Here is an 18,636-nt window from a genome sequence, read left to right as displayed (position 1 = left end):
CCCAATTACTGCCTCTTGTCAATCCTCACTGATTACTCTGCAAGGAACAATGCTGTCTACTCCTGTCCCTTCAATCTCTACAAGGACTCTGGAAAAGAGGCAAAGCCGACAGAGTTTCCCAGGCTCCAGGGCATCCAGATTCCAGGTCACAAGCCTCCAGTCCTTCGGGAGGAAAATGGTCAAAAACGAGTGTAGCGTAGACTGAGGTCTTCAAGCAGATGTTTGAGATCACTTTTTCAGGGATGTTTAAAAGGAATTTAATCAAGCCATTACATCATTATACTTTAAGCTCCTTCAGGGTCAGGTTACCATCCTAGTTATTTTTCTACACTTCCTCTCTAACTAAAATAAAGGCACAGAAAGGATTACTAGGCACAGAGTAATAGTCAATAAATATTTGATGATTATTTAATTAATAAATATTTGCTGATTTTTAAAACATGGGCAGATAAAATAGGGAAAAAGACGGGTGAAATACTCACTGACAGAGAGGTGCCTGCTTCTGGGCTCAGGGGGCTGGTAGACGGTATTTATATCCCCCGCAGACTGGGAAGCCTTGATCCGCACCTGCCTGGACACCCCAGAGTGGGGAGAGGAACTGTTCTGTAACAGAAGAGGAAAAAGGCAGATCTTTAAGCAGGAAGGACTATAGACGCCCCTCACCCTTCCCCAGGACTCCCCAAACTCTCAGCTACTTTCATGCGTTTAACACATGAACCACCTAGCTTTCCCCCAAATCTCACTCCTCAATCTGTCTTGGAAAATCACTATTTCTTCAATGTACTTTTACAGTGTCAGTGATATATGAGCACTGAGACCTGGTGCCCCAATTTAAAAGGTGATGACCCAGACGTGGAGGAATAACAGGCATTCCTGTAATAACTGGCCAAACAGAAAAGAGAGCTGTAAATATCCTCTCATAAAATTCTCCAGAGGGCTCAGGAAAAATAGCAGGAAATTATTTCAGTAGCAAGATCAACTGTTGGGAGGGGGTCCAATAGAGAATGATGGCAACTTCCCTGCTCAACAAAATTCTGGTTATATGTATTTTAATTAATTAATTAGTTTTTTGGGGGGGGGGCGGCGGGGGAGACAAAGTCTCTATATGTTGCCCAGGCTGGATTTGAACTCCTCAGCCTCCCAAGTAGCTGGGACTACAGGTGTCTGCCATCATGCCCAGTTTATATATGATATAATTTAAAAAGTAGCTCAAAGCTGGGCACGGTGTAATCCTGTAATCTCAGCTACTCAGGAGGATCCCTTGAGCCCAGGAGTTGGAGGATGTAGCAGTGAGCTATGATGATGCCACTGATTCCCAGGCAACAGAGCGAGATCCTGTCTCAAAAAATAAATAAAGATAAAATAAAAAAATAAAAAGTAGCTCCATATGTTTCTTTTCCCCAACCATAATCACTCCCTGAAAATGAAGGTAAGAAGACCTCAGTTGTTCAAAGTATCAGAGTTTACATGTGAATCATCTCAGGATCAGGTTCAATTAGGACAAGCTATCATGGGTACCATTCTGTCAGACGTCAAGGACCTCAGAAGAGGGTCAGCAGCCTCACTACATCCACCCCCACTTTGCACCAGCCCAGCTGAGTCACCAGGTGAGCCCTACAGAGAAAACAAAGCAACAAAGCAGGGGACTTTTGTACTAAGAAAGCTTAAACCTGAACCTTGGAGTTGAGCAAGTGATGTCAGGATGTCATTACAAACAAGCCAAGTACTACTAACAGTTGGAATGGGAGCTCGGGATTTATAAACAAGTTGGGTCAAAACTTCTACTTGCTTCTCTATCTCTGTTACCTCCTACCAAAAAAAAAAAAAAAAAAAGTTCAACCTAAACAAACTCTATATCCTGTCCTCCAGGAAAGAGGCTTCCTACTCTTGGGGGTGAGTTCAGCTGCCAAGCAGCCTCCTCTAGTCTCCCCATGCCAGACTTTATCACATGCAGGGTTGTCTTGACAAAATGTCTTGCTCTAACAGGAAGTCAGAACCAAGGGGAAGTTAATGTTCTTGCTGAAACCTCCGATGTGCAACAGCTCTCTGCTGAGGTTCAGAAAGGAAACAGTCAAAGCCACACACTTGGGAGGCAGGCTAGTGAAAAGCAAGGGAAGGCCACAGTCCTGCAGTCAGAAAGAGAAGAGCTGCATGATGTCCCTAAGGACACTTGCTTGAATGCAGGGTCGTACACATAGTGGGAATTCAATAAATCTTGGCAACAAGAATTTGAAATGTAACAAAGAACATACAATCTAAATCCTAATTTTAAAAATCTAAAAGCTGAAGGCTAGGCGTGTGGCTCATGCCTGTTACCCTAGCACTCTGGGAGGCCAAAGTGGGAGGATCACTTGAGCCCAGAATTTGGAGGTTGCAATGACCTATGCTGACACCATGGTACTCTAGCCCAGGTGACAGAGCAAGATGAGACCGTGTCTCAAAAAAAAAAAAAAAATCTAAAAACTGGGACAGGAAAATAGGTTCAACAGCCAGCACAAGCATAATTTGTAAAAGAAAAAGTTGAAGTTGTGGCAACAGGTTGGAAAGCAGGTGAAGAGAATCATGAAGGTCTCAGAGCAGGGCTTCTCACACTTTAATGTAAATATAAATCATCTGAGATCTTGTGAAAGTGTAGATTCTGATTCGGTAGGTCTGGAGTGGGGCTCAGAACCTGCATCTAACAAGCTTCCAAGTGATGCTGATGCTGCTGTCTCATGGGCCACATTTTGAGTAGCTAGGTATAGGAGCTGAGTCATAAACTGCAGGTAATGGTTTTCAACCCTAGCTGCCCATTAGAACTGCCTTTGGAGCCTTTGACACCTCAGATCAATTGCATCAGAATGTCTAGGGATGGGGGCCCAAGCACTGATATTTTTTAAATCTCCCCAAGTGACTGTAGTAATATTCAGCCAAGTTTTGAAAACCTCAATTTAAGAGGACAAAGAGGAATGGCATGGTAAATAAAAATGAGGTTGCTGCAAGGATTCGGGGAACGTTGGACAAGACTCTGAAGTGGGAAAGAGAGGAAGGAGGAAGGTGGAACTATACTTGAAAATAAAAGGGGACAGTGGTAGAGTGAACGGAGTGAAGTGTGTAGCTAGCAGAACATTCTAAAGACATTTGATTCTTACACCTCTGAGGGGTCCAGAATAGGTATCAGCTAGCTCCCATCCACACCTGTGGAAACTTAAGAGTGATTTGGTCAGGTGAGATATTAAATAGTGACAGGACTGGTCTGGAATCCAGATGCAAATAGAAGGTGGCGTCTGACTATTCTATGAAAAACTCACTAAAGGACTCTGGGTAGTGGTGTGCTGTGGCTGACAAAAACAATATGAAAAGTTACCAGGGAACCATGTACATAAAGGTTTGCAGTGACTACAAGACAGGAGATCAGCAGAAAAAGTCTATCCACAAATTATCTCAATAAAAGATTTGATGATATGACATAAAAGAACAAGTGGATTCAACTATGCATGGGGGAGGTGGGAGAGAGTGGGGAGACGGGTAGCTTGGAGCATGGGAACCTAAGGCAAGAAATGGCACACTGGATTACAAAGAGCACCCCATCCAGTCCTCTGTTTTAATGGTGGTGCCAATAGATATTTGCATAGAAGACCATGATAGTTATGATACTTATGGAAGCAACCAAGGTGATTTAATTAAATTTACAGCCTTACTATCCATGAATTTGTTAAAGACCTTTAAAAAAAATGTTTTGAAGCTATACAACTTCAGTATAATAGATGCCATGTTTATCACCTGTTAGATGAATTATTTCCTTTTTGTTCTAAAATAATCTCCAATATTCAAGGAGTTCACCCAAATTAAGATTAGGTGAATAAATCTGTATTTTCATTATGCATACTCTTTTTTTTAGACAGAGTCTCAAGTCTCACTTTGTCGCTGCAGTTGGAGTGCAGTGGCATCATCGAAGCTCACTGTAACCTCAAATTCCTCGGTTCAGGTGATCCTTCTGCCTCAGCCTCCCAAGTACCTGGGACTACAGGTGTGCACTAGCACACCTGGCTAATTTTTCTGTTTTTAGTAGAGATGGGGTCTCGCTCTTGCTCAGGCTGGTCTTGAACTCCTAAGCTTAAGCAATCCTCTCGCCTGAGCCTCCCAGAATGCTAGGATTATAGGCGTGAGCCACCATGTGGGCCCTAACAATGTTAAATGAAAAAATAAATTAGAAAATTACATAAATACCATGACAACATTTACATAAGGTATGTATACATATGGCCAAAAACTGGAGAGAATTATGCAAAAATAAATCAACAAATGCATTATGGTTATAGGATTATGTAAGATAGCCCTCTAAATAATAAACTTAAACTTATATTGACTTTATAATTTTAAAAATATAAATCCTTAGAAACAGAAGCATCAATGTGGCATTTATCTTATGCAGTGTCATGACTATCAGAGCTCAGATGGTCATCTTTCAAAAGCTCTGGATGTTGTGGTAGTATCTGCAGCCGTGTGTACCCCTTAAATGGATGGGAACGCTGATATAAAGAATCAGTTGTCTGTAACTTCTCACTGGGAGAGTGTAGGGATCACAATTACAGTCAAGAGTGCTAGCTCCAAGTCCAGCAATCATATTTAACCAAATTCCAATTCCAGCTGCTTCTGTAAGGAAGGAGTTTCCTGAATATGATCTCTGCTTGACTCTTGCTAAAAATCCAAGAAGCATTCACTATGTTTTTTTAAGTAAATGGGTGGGGAAGGGGTTTCAAAACAATGACATAGCTCTGGCTCTTGGGGAGCTTATAATCTTTTGTGATAAAACTTGTAAACATGCAACAACTATAAGGCAATTACTAAACAACCTATAAACTAGTGTATAAACTATATCCAATGACTAAAAGAATAAGGAATAATCAAAATGGCCTCAGTCAAAAATGCTGACCAAAATTATAACAGGTAAATCAAACTGGGTCCTAAAAAAGGGTGATAGCTATGGATTGGCTAAGAGGAAGAAGGAAGAACTTTGGGCTGCATAGTGGGGGGAGTATGATGAAAAATGTGGAAAGATGAGATTGGGGAGCTGAAAGCAGGGATAGTCAGCAGTGAGCCCCAGATAATAGGTTAAATTTAGATCTCACATGATAGGCAATAAGGACGAACTCTAAGAAGCAGGTGATAACTTAAGCAGAGAAATGAAATAATAAAGTATATATTTTACCTCAGAATACTTCCTAAAATATATCCAGAAAAAAGATACATTTAGGATAGAGAAGACCACTTCTCATGCACAGGCACACTTCTGTAATACTGTAGTCCTCCTTTATCCGTGGTTTTGCTGAGGTTTCACTTACCCACAGGCAACCATGGCCCAAAAATATTAAATGAAATATTCCAGAAATAAACAATCCTTAAGTTTTAAATCTTGCACTATTCTGAGTAGCATGACAAAATCTCACACTATCCTGTGTTGTCCTGCTGGGGAATGCTCCCTTTGTCCAGCAGATCCACGCTGTCTACACTATCAACCATGAGTCATTTATTTATAGTCACCATCTCAGTTATCAGGTTGACTGTCATGGTATCACAGTGCTTGTGTTCAAGTAACTCTTATTTTACTTAATAATGGTTCCAAAACGCAGGAGTAGTGATGCTAGCACTTCAGAGAATCCATAGAGTACTTCCTTTAAATGAAAAGGTGGAAGTTCTCAAGTTCATAAAGAAAGAAAAAAAAAATCATATGCTGAAGTTGCTAAGATTTACAGTAAGAACAAATCTTCCATCCATGAAATTGTAAAGAAGGGAAAAGAAATGTATGCTAGTTTTGCTATCACACATCAAATTATAAGAGTTATAGCCACAATGCGTGATAAGTGCTTGAGGCAGAAAAGGCATTAAATTTGTGGTGGAAGACATGAACAGAAACATGTTCCAACTCATGGCAACTGGGTTCAGTCCTATCCGTGGTTTTAGCCTTCCACTGGGGTTCTTGAAATGTATCCCCCACTGATAAGGGGAGACTACTATATTAGAAAATGTCTTCTTTATTCTCTGGTTTCCTAGCTGCATTCTCCTATGCCTCACCCTAATCAATAGGACAGTCCAACCCCATATGTCTCTTTAGAAAATAAATGGGCAGAATGAACACCATTCCACCTGGACTCTGTCCTGGTGCAGTGCAGCCCCAGTTCTCAAGCAGCCATGTCAGCCATCCACAAGCTATAAGGAAAGGAAAGAGAGCCAAGAAACCTTCAGAAACATGCATCTGAAGAAAACTGGTAGAGGAACCAGTAATTGGAACACATCCAAATTGCAAGCATTCTTGTGAAATGTAGGCTCCCCAGGGACTCTACAGGAAAGGAAAATGCATAAAGGATAATTCCCCCACTTCTGTTTGTTTGTTTGTCTGTTTGTTTAGAGATTAGGTTTCACTGTGTTGCTGCTGTTGCCCAGGTTGGTCTCAAACTCCTGGCCTCAAGCGATCTTCCCACCTCAGCCTCCCAAAGTGGGACTACAGGTGTGAGCCACCACACCTGGCCTTTTTAACTTTTTTTAATTCCCTACTTTTGATGGCTCCTGTATATTGCCTGCCATTTGGTAAAGCAGCAGCTGGTAGGTTACCAGAGGCTCTCCAGCCCATGGCCTTTTTTCCCCATTGAATAGAAGGAAAAGTTTGTGTCTTATATGTGTCCTAAGGGAAAGGCAAGGCTGCTGAGGAGTTTTGGGAGTTGGGTTTACAAAGCACGATGTCTCAAATCCTTGACAGCCTTTGCTAATCAGTACTCCCCCCCCCACATTAATCAAATCTCTCTTATTGGGGTCAAAATCTAATTGAAAGTATATAAATATAGAGAAAAAGAATTTTCCCCTTTATCATAAAGTGTTTTCCTTCCTTCCACACTGTAAGCCAAATAACCTTTAATTGCAACGTTACAACTGACAGTCTGGCTTGTCAGTTAAATCAAATGCAGAAGGCTTGCTAGCCCCTGACACAGCAGGCCGGGTTGCACTTATGCTCTCACTTTGGCACTGGCTGAGGAACATAAAATTCTGTCAAGGAGGCAAGGCAAGTTCTTGAAGGAACGTAAGCTGTGTCTTCAGTTGCCAGGTCATGACAGGGGCAACTTACATGGTTTCCATCCTGGGACAGCAGCAATATCCTAAGGCTTTTCATGCTTGAGCTTCTATCCAAAATGTCAATTGCTTTATCAAGATCATCTTGGTTTTTCAGCAAGATGGAGAGCTGTGACACAAGACACAGAAAAAAAGAAATCATAAAATAGAAGTCTATCTCAATGCTTCAGTTTGCAAAAATAAATAAAAATAAAAGTTTGGAGGAAAACAATCTTGCTGGATACTATGGGGTCCTAAAAAATTTAGTTGAAACCATAGAGATAATTTTTTCTCTAAGTGTACAATACAATAATTTTTAGTAAGTCTATACAGTTGTGCAACCATCACCACAATCCAATTTTAAAACATTTTCATCACTCCAAAAGGATCTCCTGTGCCCATTTATAGTCACTCCCCCTTTCCACTTCCAGCCCCAGGCAACCACTAATCTACTTGTTTCTATATTTTTGCCTTTTCTGGATATTTCATATAAATGGAATCATACAATTCATACATATTCAATTCAATTCATAAGGATTCATAGTCTTTTGCAGCTAGCTTCTTTCACTTAGCTTAATGTTTTTGAGTTCATCTGTGCTACGGCATATCTCAGTACTTTATTTTATTTTTTGAGAAGAGCTTCCTCTTTAAAAATATCCTTTACTCCAAAGCATCAAATCGCAAATAGTAATATCCCCCATATTTCTTCCCAAATTAAGCATTCTGACATTAACAGAACGAGCAGAAAAGGCACAGGAGGAGCAGGGGAATGGGCAGAGAATGAAAACTGTTACTCAAACAAGAACACAATTTGGATCAGATAGCAGGGTTTAATATCTTTCTGTTTAAGGGCAAAGTCAGTGACTAGAACCTGAAAACTACCTCCTCCACTTTCAATCTACTGAAGTACTAAAGAGAAAATCCTTGAGGGTATAGATAAGTCTTGCTCACTGTTAAAAGCGGAGGATGTTATAAGTACTCAGTATTAAAAGATGCAAAAGTATGCTTTGCCTCAGACCTAGCAAATGTCAGATCTTATACATGTGTAGCAAACACGAAATCAACCAACATCCCAATTAATTTATTCAGTTCCCGATTTATAATACAAGGAGATGAGAACTCTAAATGCAAAAGTATGAAAACACAAATAGTAAGAACAGTACAGGCCAGGTGGCATGGCTCATGCCTGTAGTCCCAGTACTCTGAGAGGGCGAGGCGGGAGGATTGCTTGAGCTCAGGAGTTCGAGACTAGCCTGGGCAAGACTGAGACCCCATCTCTACCAAAAAGACAAGAAAAAAAAACAAAACCCAGCTGGACGCTGCAATGCACACCCATAGTCCCAGCTACCTGGGAGGCTGAGGCAGAAGAATCGCTTAGAGCCCAGGAGTCAGAGATTTCAGTGAGCTACAATGGCACCACTGCCATTTATTTACCCAAGGCGAGAGTGAGACTCTGTCTCAACAAAAACAAACATGGCAACTGAGCACCCCTCATCACAACCCCTCATCCCTTAAAAAAATAATAAGAACAGAACGAATTTAAAATAAAATCTCAAAACTCCTCATGGAATGGGAGAATGTTCTGCAAATCATATCATAATACAAAAGAATTCCATTCTGGGTGACATTCAAAGTAGGAATAAATAAGAACAGTAGGGAGGGGATGTAAAGAAATTGTTGGAGTAGGTGTTAACTTTCAAACAACCAAGCTACAATTTTGCAAATATAAGGTAAGAGTCTAGTATACAGAAAATATAAAGAACTCCTACAGTTCAATAATAAAAAAATAAACTAATTGTTTAAATGAGCAAAGGATTTGCATAGACATTTGTCCAAAGAAGATATAAAAATGGCCAAAAAGCACACGAAAAGATGCTCAACATAATTAGTCATTAGGGAAATGCGAATCAAAACCATAGTGACATTGCACTTTACACCTACTAGGATGGCTATAAAAAAGAAAAGAAAAAGAAAATAGTAAGTATTGACAAGGATGGTGGAGAAACTGCAACACTCACACATTGCTAGTAGAACTGTAAAATGGTGCAACCATTATAGAAAATTTGGGCAGTTCCTCAAAAAGCTAAACTGAGTTATCATATGACCCAGCAAGTCCACTCCTCAGTATATACCTTAGAGAACTGAGAACATATGTTCATATAAAAACCTGTAAACAAATGTTCACAGGAGCATTATTCATAATTGCCAAAAAGTGAAAACAAGCCAAATGTCCATGCTACAACATAAATGATCCTTGAAAATATATGTTTAGTGAAAAAAATCCAGACACAAATGGCCACATATTGTATTATTCCACTTACATGAAATGTTCACAACAGGCAAATCCAAAGAGACAGAAAGTAGATAAGTGGTTGCCAGGAACTGGGGAGAGGTGAGAACTAATGGGTACAGGGCTTCTCTCTGGGATGCTGAAATTGTTCTGGGATAAGATTGTGGTGTTGATTGCACAACTCTATGAATACACTAAAAACTATTGAATTGTACACTTTAAAAGGGTTAATTTTATAGTAGGTGAATTGTATCTCAATAAAACTATTATTAATATTACAAAAATATAAATCAAATAAAGCCTCAATAGATTTTTCATTTGGGATTCTCAGATCTTGACAGGGCAGGGCTTTTTTAAAGGACAAAAAAAGAAAGAAATTGAAGGATTTTAAATTAGTAAAATGTAAACTAGTCCACTTCTGATCACTAACATTAGTAGTGTATAGAAAGACATATATGATCTAAAATAATTAATAACATTTATATTTGGCTTTAGAATTAATATCTGCCTAAAGATTTAAATAAGGTAATGTCCAACATTCTGGGCAGTCACTTTATTGGCAAAAGAGTTCTTTATTTTTTTTTTTTGAGACAGAGTCTCGCTCTGTTGCCTGGGCTAGAGTGAGTGCCGTGGCGTCAGCCTAGCTCACAGCAACCTCAAACTCCTGGGCTCAAGCGATCCTACTGCCTCAGCCTCCCAAGTAGCTGGGACTACAGGCATGTGCCACCATGCCCGGCTAATTTTTTATATATATATTTTTAGTTGTCCAGACAGTTTCTTTCTATTTTTTTAGTAGAGACGGGGACTTGCTCTTGCTCAGGCTGGTCTCGAACTCCTGAGCTCAAACGATCCACCCACCTCGGCCTCTTAGAGCGCTAGGATTATAGGCGTGAGGCACCGCACCCGGCCCGCAAAAGAGTTTAAAAATAGATTTAGGGACATCTGGAATTCTTAATGGAAATATTAACTGAAAAAGAGTACTAAATCATCCAGAAAAGTCTGAACTAAAGAACATCTTCTTTAATGCTGATTAGCAAGCTGACATTAGCCTTACTTTCATATGCAGTCCACTGAAGCTTCAGCTGCACTATGTATAATTTTTTTTTAAAGTTCTGTAGACTTGACATTTGTATTTTGGGGGTTCTCATATTCTACATCTAAAATGTGCTAGTTTAAATAATTTAAAATATTTGCATCTGTATTATTTATTAACTATAAAGTTAGTGCTTTATTTTCCAATTTTGCTATATTTCTAAAATTTACCCAAAAAATCCCAAAGATTGGATAGTCTTATTTCAGTAAGCTATTTGGCAGTATACCCAATTGCAGTTGTATATTTTATAGGAAGAGGACCAGGGAGTGTTTAGACAAAAAAAAAATCTCAGCACCTACAGATTTCAATCTTAAACTATGAAGGAAAATTTTAACTCTTCATCAAATAAAATAAAACTACACAGTAACGATCTGACTCTCAAAGAGCCATGATGCTGCCCATCTTTCTTGTCTTGTACCCCTAACTCAATTCCCTCAAGGTACACGCTCTTTACTATGTATAAATATATTGCCTTTCAGACTAATGCAAAGCACCAGCCTAAGCCAATTATAGCCTTTAGTCATTTCTTGGAGCTGGAAAATCAGCTGAGTAACTGATATTCAAAAGAATTCCTTCCTGGGTGATGTTCAAAGTAGGAATAAACAAGGAATGTTGAGGTGGAGTGGGGAGGGAGTAGGTAAAGAAATTATTGGAGTAGGTGCTAACTTTTGAAATAAATAAGCTCCAATCAGGAGTTAAACTCTGAAAGAAGAATCCAGCATTTATGATTGTAATAGAGGACCTACTCACTGGTTTTCCACACCTCCCCATCCCCTGTTAAACCCTCTGCTTCTTGTTAAGGCTGCACTGGGGAAAAAAAAAAAAGATATCCCTACACAATGTAAAGGAAACAATACAATATAAGCCCTAGCCCTGGTACCACATGTGATTCTACCTTGGAACATTAGAGCTACCTGCACTGAATAAGTAGGGGGAATGGAAATGACTCTATAATCTCCCATCTAATAAATAACAGAAATCCCAGAATTTTTGAAGTTAAGAAAAAGGGCTCTAGAAAATGAAAAGCTGCAGATGATATCAAAGGAACAAACTAACAAAGACTCAGTTAAACAAAGAAAAAAAGGTAGGCATCTGTCCCTCCTGTCCCTACCCCATCCATCTATCCATCTACCTTCTCACCTCATTGTTCATGTAATGTAGATCAAGAGGTTGCCCAAACACTGTTGTCACCTTGTGCTCCACATCTTCATACCTCACAGGCCGGCTGAATGCTATAATTCTGAAAAAGAACAGAAATGTTGGTTAATTGTATATTTAAAATGCAAGGTTTAGAAAGTAATGGCCTGAGTATATGCTCCCTTTATTTTCAACATAGGATTCTCTTTTTCTTTCATTCAGTTTGCCTTTCTCTCTATTCTTTTGTTCTCGTCTTTACCTTTTCACCATTCTTCTGAGCATCTCTCAGGTTTGACAACAGTACCCACAACCATTGCTCAAACCCAACCATTTATTCTACCACTTCAACTTAGACCTTTCTGCCAATGACAGTATCATAGCAGGCCACTGGATCTGAAAACTATGTTCCAAATACTTTCATTAAGAAACAAGGTAGAAAACCTAAAGACTAGAACAGTCCTAAAAACATGGTCTCAACTCCTAAGGTACTCAACTCCAGGACTTGAAAGGTCTTTTCCATTGTTCATTTTTGAAATACCACAGGAATCTCAATACTGATTATCTCCAGAATTAAGATTTCTTATTACAGAGTCACACAAATTCCCCTTAAGTTGGTGATGTGCTTGATCGGTTTCCTTAACCAGTGACACATTTAAGTAGTATTGATATTGAAGCTCTTCTGGAGAAACTCATTAGGTCAGTTTAAAGAACAATTTTTATAAATATAAGGTAGAGTAAGAACTTATCCAAAGAAGTATTAAAATATGATTTATTACATACCCCAGAAAATTAAAAAGTGGGGATAGACGAAACAAGATTGGCAAAATGTTGATAATGTCGAAGCTGGGGTTCAGTATAATCCTCTGTCTACTTTAGTGTGTGCTTGAAATTTTCATAATAAAAAGTTTTAATGAATGTATTAGGTTGAACTGTTGATGGTCAACCATTTTTGATGTACAAAAGCAGCAATTTCATGTGGGTTCAACACAATACTCTGGAAATCAAATGATCAAAACAAAAATAAGCAAAGAGACAAAACATCAAAAAGAAACTCACACATACACACATGCACATTTATATAAGACAATATTGGATTGAAAAAAATCTTGGGAATAGGGAAGGTCTTCCTAAGCATAACGTAAAATACAGAAGACAGACAGGAAGAATTCTTCTTCCTTTTGGAAGAAGACAGACTTGACAACAAAAATTTAAACTTCTTATAACAAAATGAATCATAAACAAAGTTAAAAAACAAAATTGAACTTGGAGAAAATACTTGCAAAACATTAAAAAGCAAAAGACAAACAACCTAACAGAAAAATAGGCAAAAGATGAGAAAAGTCACAGAAGAGTTATGAATGGCTAATAAACATGAGATGTTCAATGTTATTAGGAAAATGCATATTAAAATAACTTTCATCTCTTAGTATACCTAGACAAGATGAAATCAGACTAGTAGGACTCACCCATGGGCCTGTTATTTCTTGTCCTCCTCCATGCTGAGAGGAAGAAGAGTGTGGTTCTTTCACATCTTCCCTGCTCCCCTAGAGTGGGAAGTGGTATAACCAGAGGAAGAAGCAAAAAGCCACAGGAACAGGGGATCTTAATAAAATTTGACCAGATAATTTCTTTAATGTTCTTCTGTGTCAGTTTGGCTTGAGTCAGTGAGCAGTACAAAAGCCTTCATCATCTAGAACTTCACTATTCAATATGGCAGCCACTGGCCACATGTGGCTATTTAAATTAATTAAATTAAATTAAAAATTGGTTCCTCAAATCTCACTAACCACATTTCCAGTGCTCACTAGCCACACGTGGCTAGTGGCTACTATATTGGGCAGCAGACACAGAACGTTTCCATTATAGTAGAAAGTTCTACTGGATAATGTTAATAGAATATTACTTACTATAAACCATAATCTGTCTTTCATGCAAAGCCTAACATCTCAGGAAGATAATTTCTCTGTGATTTTTCTTTTATCCATCACCACCTTCCATTTTGGGAAACTATATTGCCAACTATAGTAGTTTGTCTCTACTAGGAAATCCATTCATACTATAACCCTTTTTTCTCCCAAATCAACTGTCCCAAGCAGTGATATTGTTAAGTACTATCTAGATGCATTATCTACATACCCAGATGGGGATGTTTTCTGGAGTCTTTCTCTCTCTCTCTCTCTTTTTTTTTTTTTGAGACAGGGTCTCACTCTATTGCACAGGCTGGAGTACAGTGGTGCAATCACAGCTCACTGCAGTCTTGAACTCCTGGGCTCAAGCGATCTTCCTGGCTCTGCATCCCAGGTAGCTAGGACTACAGGCATGGGCCACAATGCCCAGCCTCTGGAGCCTTTTGAGGGAATGGCTTTCCATTAATTCCTAATAGCAAACCATACCCCCTTTTTCAGGGCCTCAGCAACAGTACAAAAGGGGTCAACCTTTCTGGATAAAACACCAGAAGTCCACTCAGATGTCCCCAGCACACTACTAAATTCTCCTGCATTTGGCCTCACATTGACCCAGGCCAAACCCACAAAAACAGCCTGAAAGTCTGAAAGTCTGTCTGGTCAACATCACAGACCAGGACTTCCAGGTTAGGTAAGATCTAAGCTGCTGCCATCACAATGAATAACAGGCATTTTTTAGGCAAGTGCTTCAAAGAAAGGTCTAACACCCATGACAACCACTCCCATCAGTGTCCTGCTATTAAGGTTTTCAAATGGAAGGAGATCCTAATCTACAATCCTCCTTCTCTGCACTCCTGGGGCTAAGAAGGAGGAGGGTCAGGGGACTGGTCCCCACCCTTTCAAAGCAAAGGGGAATGTCAGTCCACCAGAAGGGATACCTGTCACAGACGAATGGGCAAAGTCACTACTTCTTTCCTCTTTTCTGTAAATTATAATTCTATAAGGGCCTATGTTTAGAAAGACACTACCCACATTCCCTGTAAAAAGTAAAGAAAGCCCAAAATAACATTCTCTACAAAATCCTAAGGCATGAAATACAAGAAACTAGAGCTGTCTGACACAGAGTACTAACTCTGTGGGCTTCCCTATATCAACTTTATAAAGCCTTCAATTCCACATATAGTACACAAACAGTAAAATGCCGTGGCTCCTGAAAACAGCTCCATGAAAAGAGAATACACAGTTTTCAAAACCTTGATACCAACATTCTGCTGCTCAGGGCTTCAGAAGGCCATTCCTGCCTGACCACCTTAAATATTTGTGGTTTCAATTTGGCAGCTTCTCTAAAACCAAACACATACTCTTTCTCAGTGTAAGTCCACTCACTGTAACTGCATACCACTTTGGGAACAGGGAATTCAGGAGAGTGTAACTGCATAATTAGGCTCCAACACAATTGAGCTTTTGATTTCATATCTACTTCTGAAAACTCTCTGCTGCTCTGAGGTTGGCCACCTTTCCAAAACCCAATCAGGTCAGAAAGTGTGAAAAGCAGCAACAATGAAGTGACAATTTAACTTCCCTGCTACTGGCATGACACAAGCAGCTGGAGACAGAGCTCAGAAGACCTTCCTCCCTCCAGACCTGGAACAGCCCTAGAACCCACATGGAAGCAGCAGGACTCTGACTCTGCAGACCACACTTTCCACAATGTTTCCACTAGGCAGCCTCTGACAACCTTGTAGGCTTGTGAATGTATCTTTTTAAGAAAGAACAGTAGCCATAGATCTTCTCTGGAGCTAGCTTCAAAGTGGGCTGAAAGGTGCTAACTACAGAGTGCTACCAGAACTAAGAGTTTAGAGGTACTAAGGTCCTGTGGTGAGACTCCTAAAAGTAGGAACACCTTATCCTCATGGGTATGCTCTTACCCTCTCCAAATGCTCAAAGCAAAGGAAAAAGGAGGGCTATATCAATGGAGAGAAAGGCAAAGAGCGTGCAATAATTATTAAAAGGCACATTATGGCCAGGTGCGGTGGCTCACGCCTGCAATCCTAGCACTCTGGGAGGCAAAGGTGGGAGGATAGCTCGAGGTCAGGAGTTCAAGATCAGCCTGAGCAAGAGTGAGATCCCATCTCTACTAAAAATAGAAAGAAATTAGCTGGACAACTAAAAATACATAGAAAAAATTAGCTGGGCATGGTGGCGCATGCCTGTAGTCCCAGCTACTTGGGAGGCTGAGGCAGGAGGATTGCTTGAGCCCAGGAGTTTGAGGTTGCTGTGAGCTAGCACTCTAGCCCAGACAGTAAGACTCTGTCTCACAAAAAAAAAAAAAAAAGGCACATTATGTGCACATGTGCTGCACATGCACACATACACAGGGTCCCAAATATACCATGGCCAGAGTTCTGTATGCTGTTTAAATGTTTTTCTTTAAATAACTTGAGAAATTAAGTAGGGTCACAGTTTTCTCTACTGAGAACTTCTACCTTGGATTACCACCGAAAATAATAACTAAAATACTGACAATGGAGAGAAGGATAGAAGAGTTTTGTAACATTATTTTCACTTCCCTAATGAGGTAAGATTCAGAATATAGACTGAAAAACTCTCTTTCTATGTCCTTAAAAGATCTAAAATCTTTCACAACTGATGGACTTGGTACAACTTCCCATGACCTACAGACATCATGAAGAAACTTCCAATTCATCAACCTGGCCCCTGATGTCAACAAAGCCAGGGCTACTTTACTGGGGATACGAATGGCACCACATCACAGGAGAATCCTGCCCTCCCTCTAATGCCCACAGGTGGCACAGCGTCAGTGTGTCTAGAAACTATGACTCCAGGCAGAGCTGGAATCCTCACTTCCTAGCAAAATGGCAGACCTCACGGTAGTGAAATAGAGCAGAATGGTAAAACATTAGCAGTTGAAATAGCTTCCACTTCTAAGACCAGAAACAAGGTTCAATTGGTAGGCCAAGACAAAGGTGAAACTTCCCCCTTTATGCCCAGCCCACTCCATTACCCAGCCAGTGGCCCCACAAGGATCATGACGAGGGAATGGCTTCCATGACCTCAATGCTTTTTGAGAACTTTGGCACACATGAACACAACTACTGATCAGAAGGCAGACTTACCGCCTCTCCCCGCTGTGCTCAAACTTGATTCTGACGTCACTCTGCCAAAAGGAATGATAGACAGGTTAGAGGATTCTCTGGCATGTTACTCCTGCCATTCCCAGGTAAGCCTTGGGTAGTCCTTTAGCAACACTAGGCAAACATTCCTGATAGCTCCTTGTCCAGTTTCTCTACCCAGACAGGCATTCCAATGAGATACAACTTCCAGTTCCAACCTCACAGGCAACAAAGCTCTTGGGACAAGATCCCTAGGTGGCTGCCCCAGTTCAGCTGCTACGCTTTGGCATGTTGTTTCTAGCTTCATACACTCTATTTCTATAGCTGGCTCTGGAGTTTCTCCCACTACATCACCTCCTGACCAGAATACCTTTCCTTCTTGGCTAATATGACTTTAAGAGAAAAAGAAAATCTTGCTGCCAATATTTTCTAGCTATATGACCACAGGCAAGTTACTTATCCTCTATGAGTCTCAGTTTTTCCATCCATAGAGTGAAGCTAAACATACCTTGCAGAGTCCTGTGAGAGCTAAACAAGATAATGTAAGTAAACACCTGACACAGTAGACATACAGTTGGTTTTTGCTTCTGCTGCTGCTGCTGCTATTGCTACTACTATCATTGATTTCCCACAATCTTCCCAAGGTTACCCCAGTGGGGGTAAAGTAGGACTCTGGACAAATTGCATTATACACTGTCCCCAGTTTTTCCACAAAGACCGTCATGAGTGGCCTATACACTGCAGGAGGGCAGAGATCAGGTCTATCTTGTTTCTATATCTCCAGTGCCCAGCAAAGGGGATGGCATATTATATGTGCTTAATTTGTTAAGTGAATGAATGAAGAACAGAGTTGAGTGTAAATACCAAAAATAAGAGGAAGCAGAAGTGCTAAAAAGACAAAGAACAAAGTAAGGAGGAAGAAATATTGCAAAAGGGCAAGTAACTTGAGGGAGTTAAAAAATGACAGGAAAAGGAAAGAGATATTACAGAAGAACAGAACAGGTGTAGAGGAAAAGAAAAGTACAACTGTCAGGAAACCAGCAAATAATTGAGATGAAGGAGAGAAAGAGTTCATAGTCAATAAACAAAAATTATACTGAGAAAGATAAATTAATAGACTGTAGCTTGGAAGAAAGAAGAGGGCTTCAGATACTCTTATCTGAAGATGAGGAACACATAGCAAGCAGAGATAATGACAAAAAAGGGAGAGAGTTTGAAAGGTAGTGTGAGTACCTAAAGGACTCCCTTTTCCCAAGGGAATAGGGAGCTAAAATTCTCTTCTAGTCCACTGACTTGGAACAGTGGTTCTAATTTACACTCTAAAAATTTTTGAAGACTATGAAGAGTTTTTGTTTATGTGGATTATTCTGTTGATATTTACCATATTAGAAATTAAAACTGAGAAAATTTGCATTTATTTTATTCATTTAAACTAAAAATCATTACATGTTAACATAAATACATTTTTATTTAAAAAAAACTACATTTTCCAAAAACATTTAGTAAGAGAATCCAAATCTTTTTTTTTTTTTGGAGACAGGGTCTCGATCTGTTACCCAGGCTGGAGTGTAGCGGCCCAATCATAGCTCACTGCAACCTCTTACTCCTGGCTCAAGAGATCCTTCTGCCTCAGTCTCCCAAGTAGCTGGGACTACAGGTGCGTGCTGCCACACCCAACTAATTTTTCTAGTTTTTGTAGAGACAGGGTCTCACTCTTGCTCAGGATGGTCTCAAACTCCTGGCCTCAAGTGATCCTTCCACCTTGGCCTCTCAAAGTGCTAGGATTACAGGCTTGAGTCACCGTGCTCAGCCTCTGTTGATTTTTATCTAATTTTCATTTTTTTAAATTGCAGTAAAAAACCACAATAATGGCCCTAATTCTTAAACTGGGTGGGTGGGTATGTGTGTGTGTGTGTATGTATGTATATATGTATCTACTTATTTATTTGAGATGGGGTCTCACTCTGTCACCCAGGCTGGAGTGCAGTGGTGTGA

General features: G+C 39.9%; 1 protein-coding gene across 6 annotated transcripts in view; it reads right to left on the bottom strand.

Moving 5' to 3' along the window:
- Positions 1-18,636, bottom strand: part of MAP3K3 (mitogen-activated protein kinase kinase kinase 3) — a 60,426-nt gene that overhangs the window by 23,685 nt on the left and 18,105 nt on the right. For 5 of the 6 annotated variants that reach the window (XM_045525959.1, XM_045525961.1, XM_045525962.1 and 2 more), the window contains 4 exons: positions 16,645-16,685; positions 11,607-11,706; positions 7,100-7,213; positions 483-603 (listed from right to left, as the gene is read on the bottom strand). In XM_045525959.1, coding sequence (XP_045381915.1) covers positions 483-603; positions 7,100-7,213; positions 11,607-11,706; positions 16,645-16,685 — 376 coding nt within the window. Of the gene's footprint in view, positions 1-482; positions 604-7,099; positions 7,214-11,606; positions 11,707-12,383; positions 12,463-16,644; positions 16,686-18,636 lie in introns of those variants that run through there. The other variant, XM_045525965.1, reaches the window with a different exon arrangement.

Source organism: Lemur catta, chromosome 15, assembly GCF_020740605.2.
Source record: "Lemur catta isolate mLemCat1 chromosome 15, mLemCat1.pri, whole genome shotgun sequence".
Taxonomy (NCBI): Eukaryota; Metazoa; Chordata; class Mammalia; order Primates; family Lemuridae; genus Lemur; species Lemur catta.
This window is presented reverse-complemented; position numbering and strand designations above follow the sequence as displayed.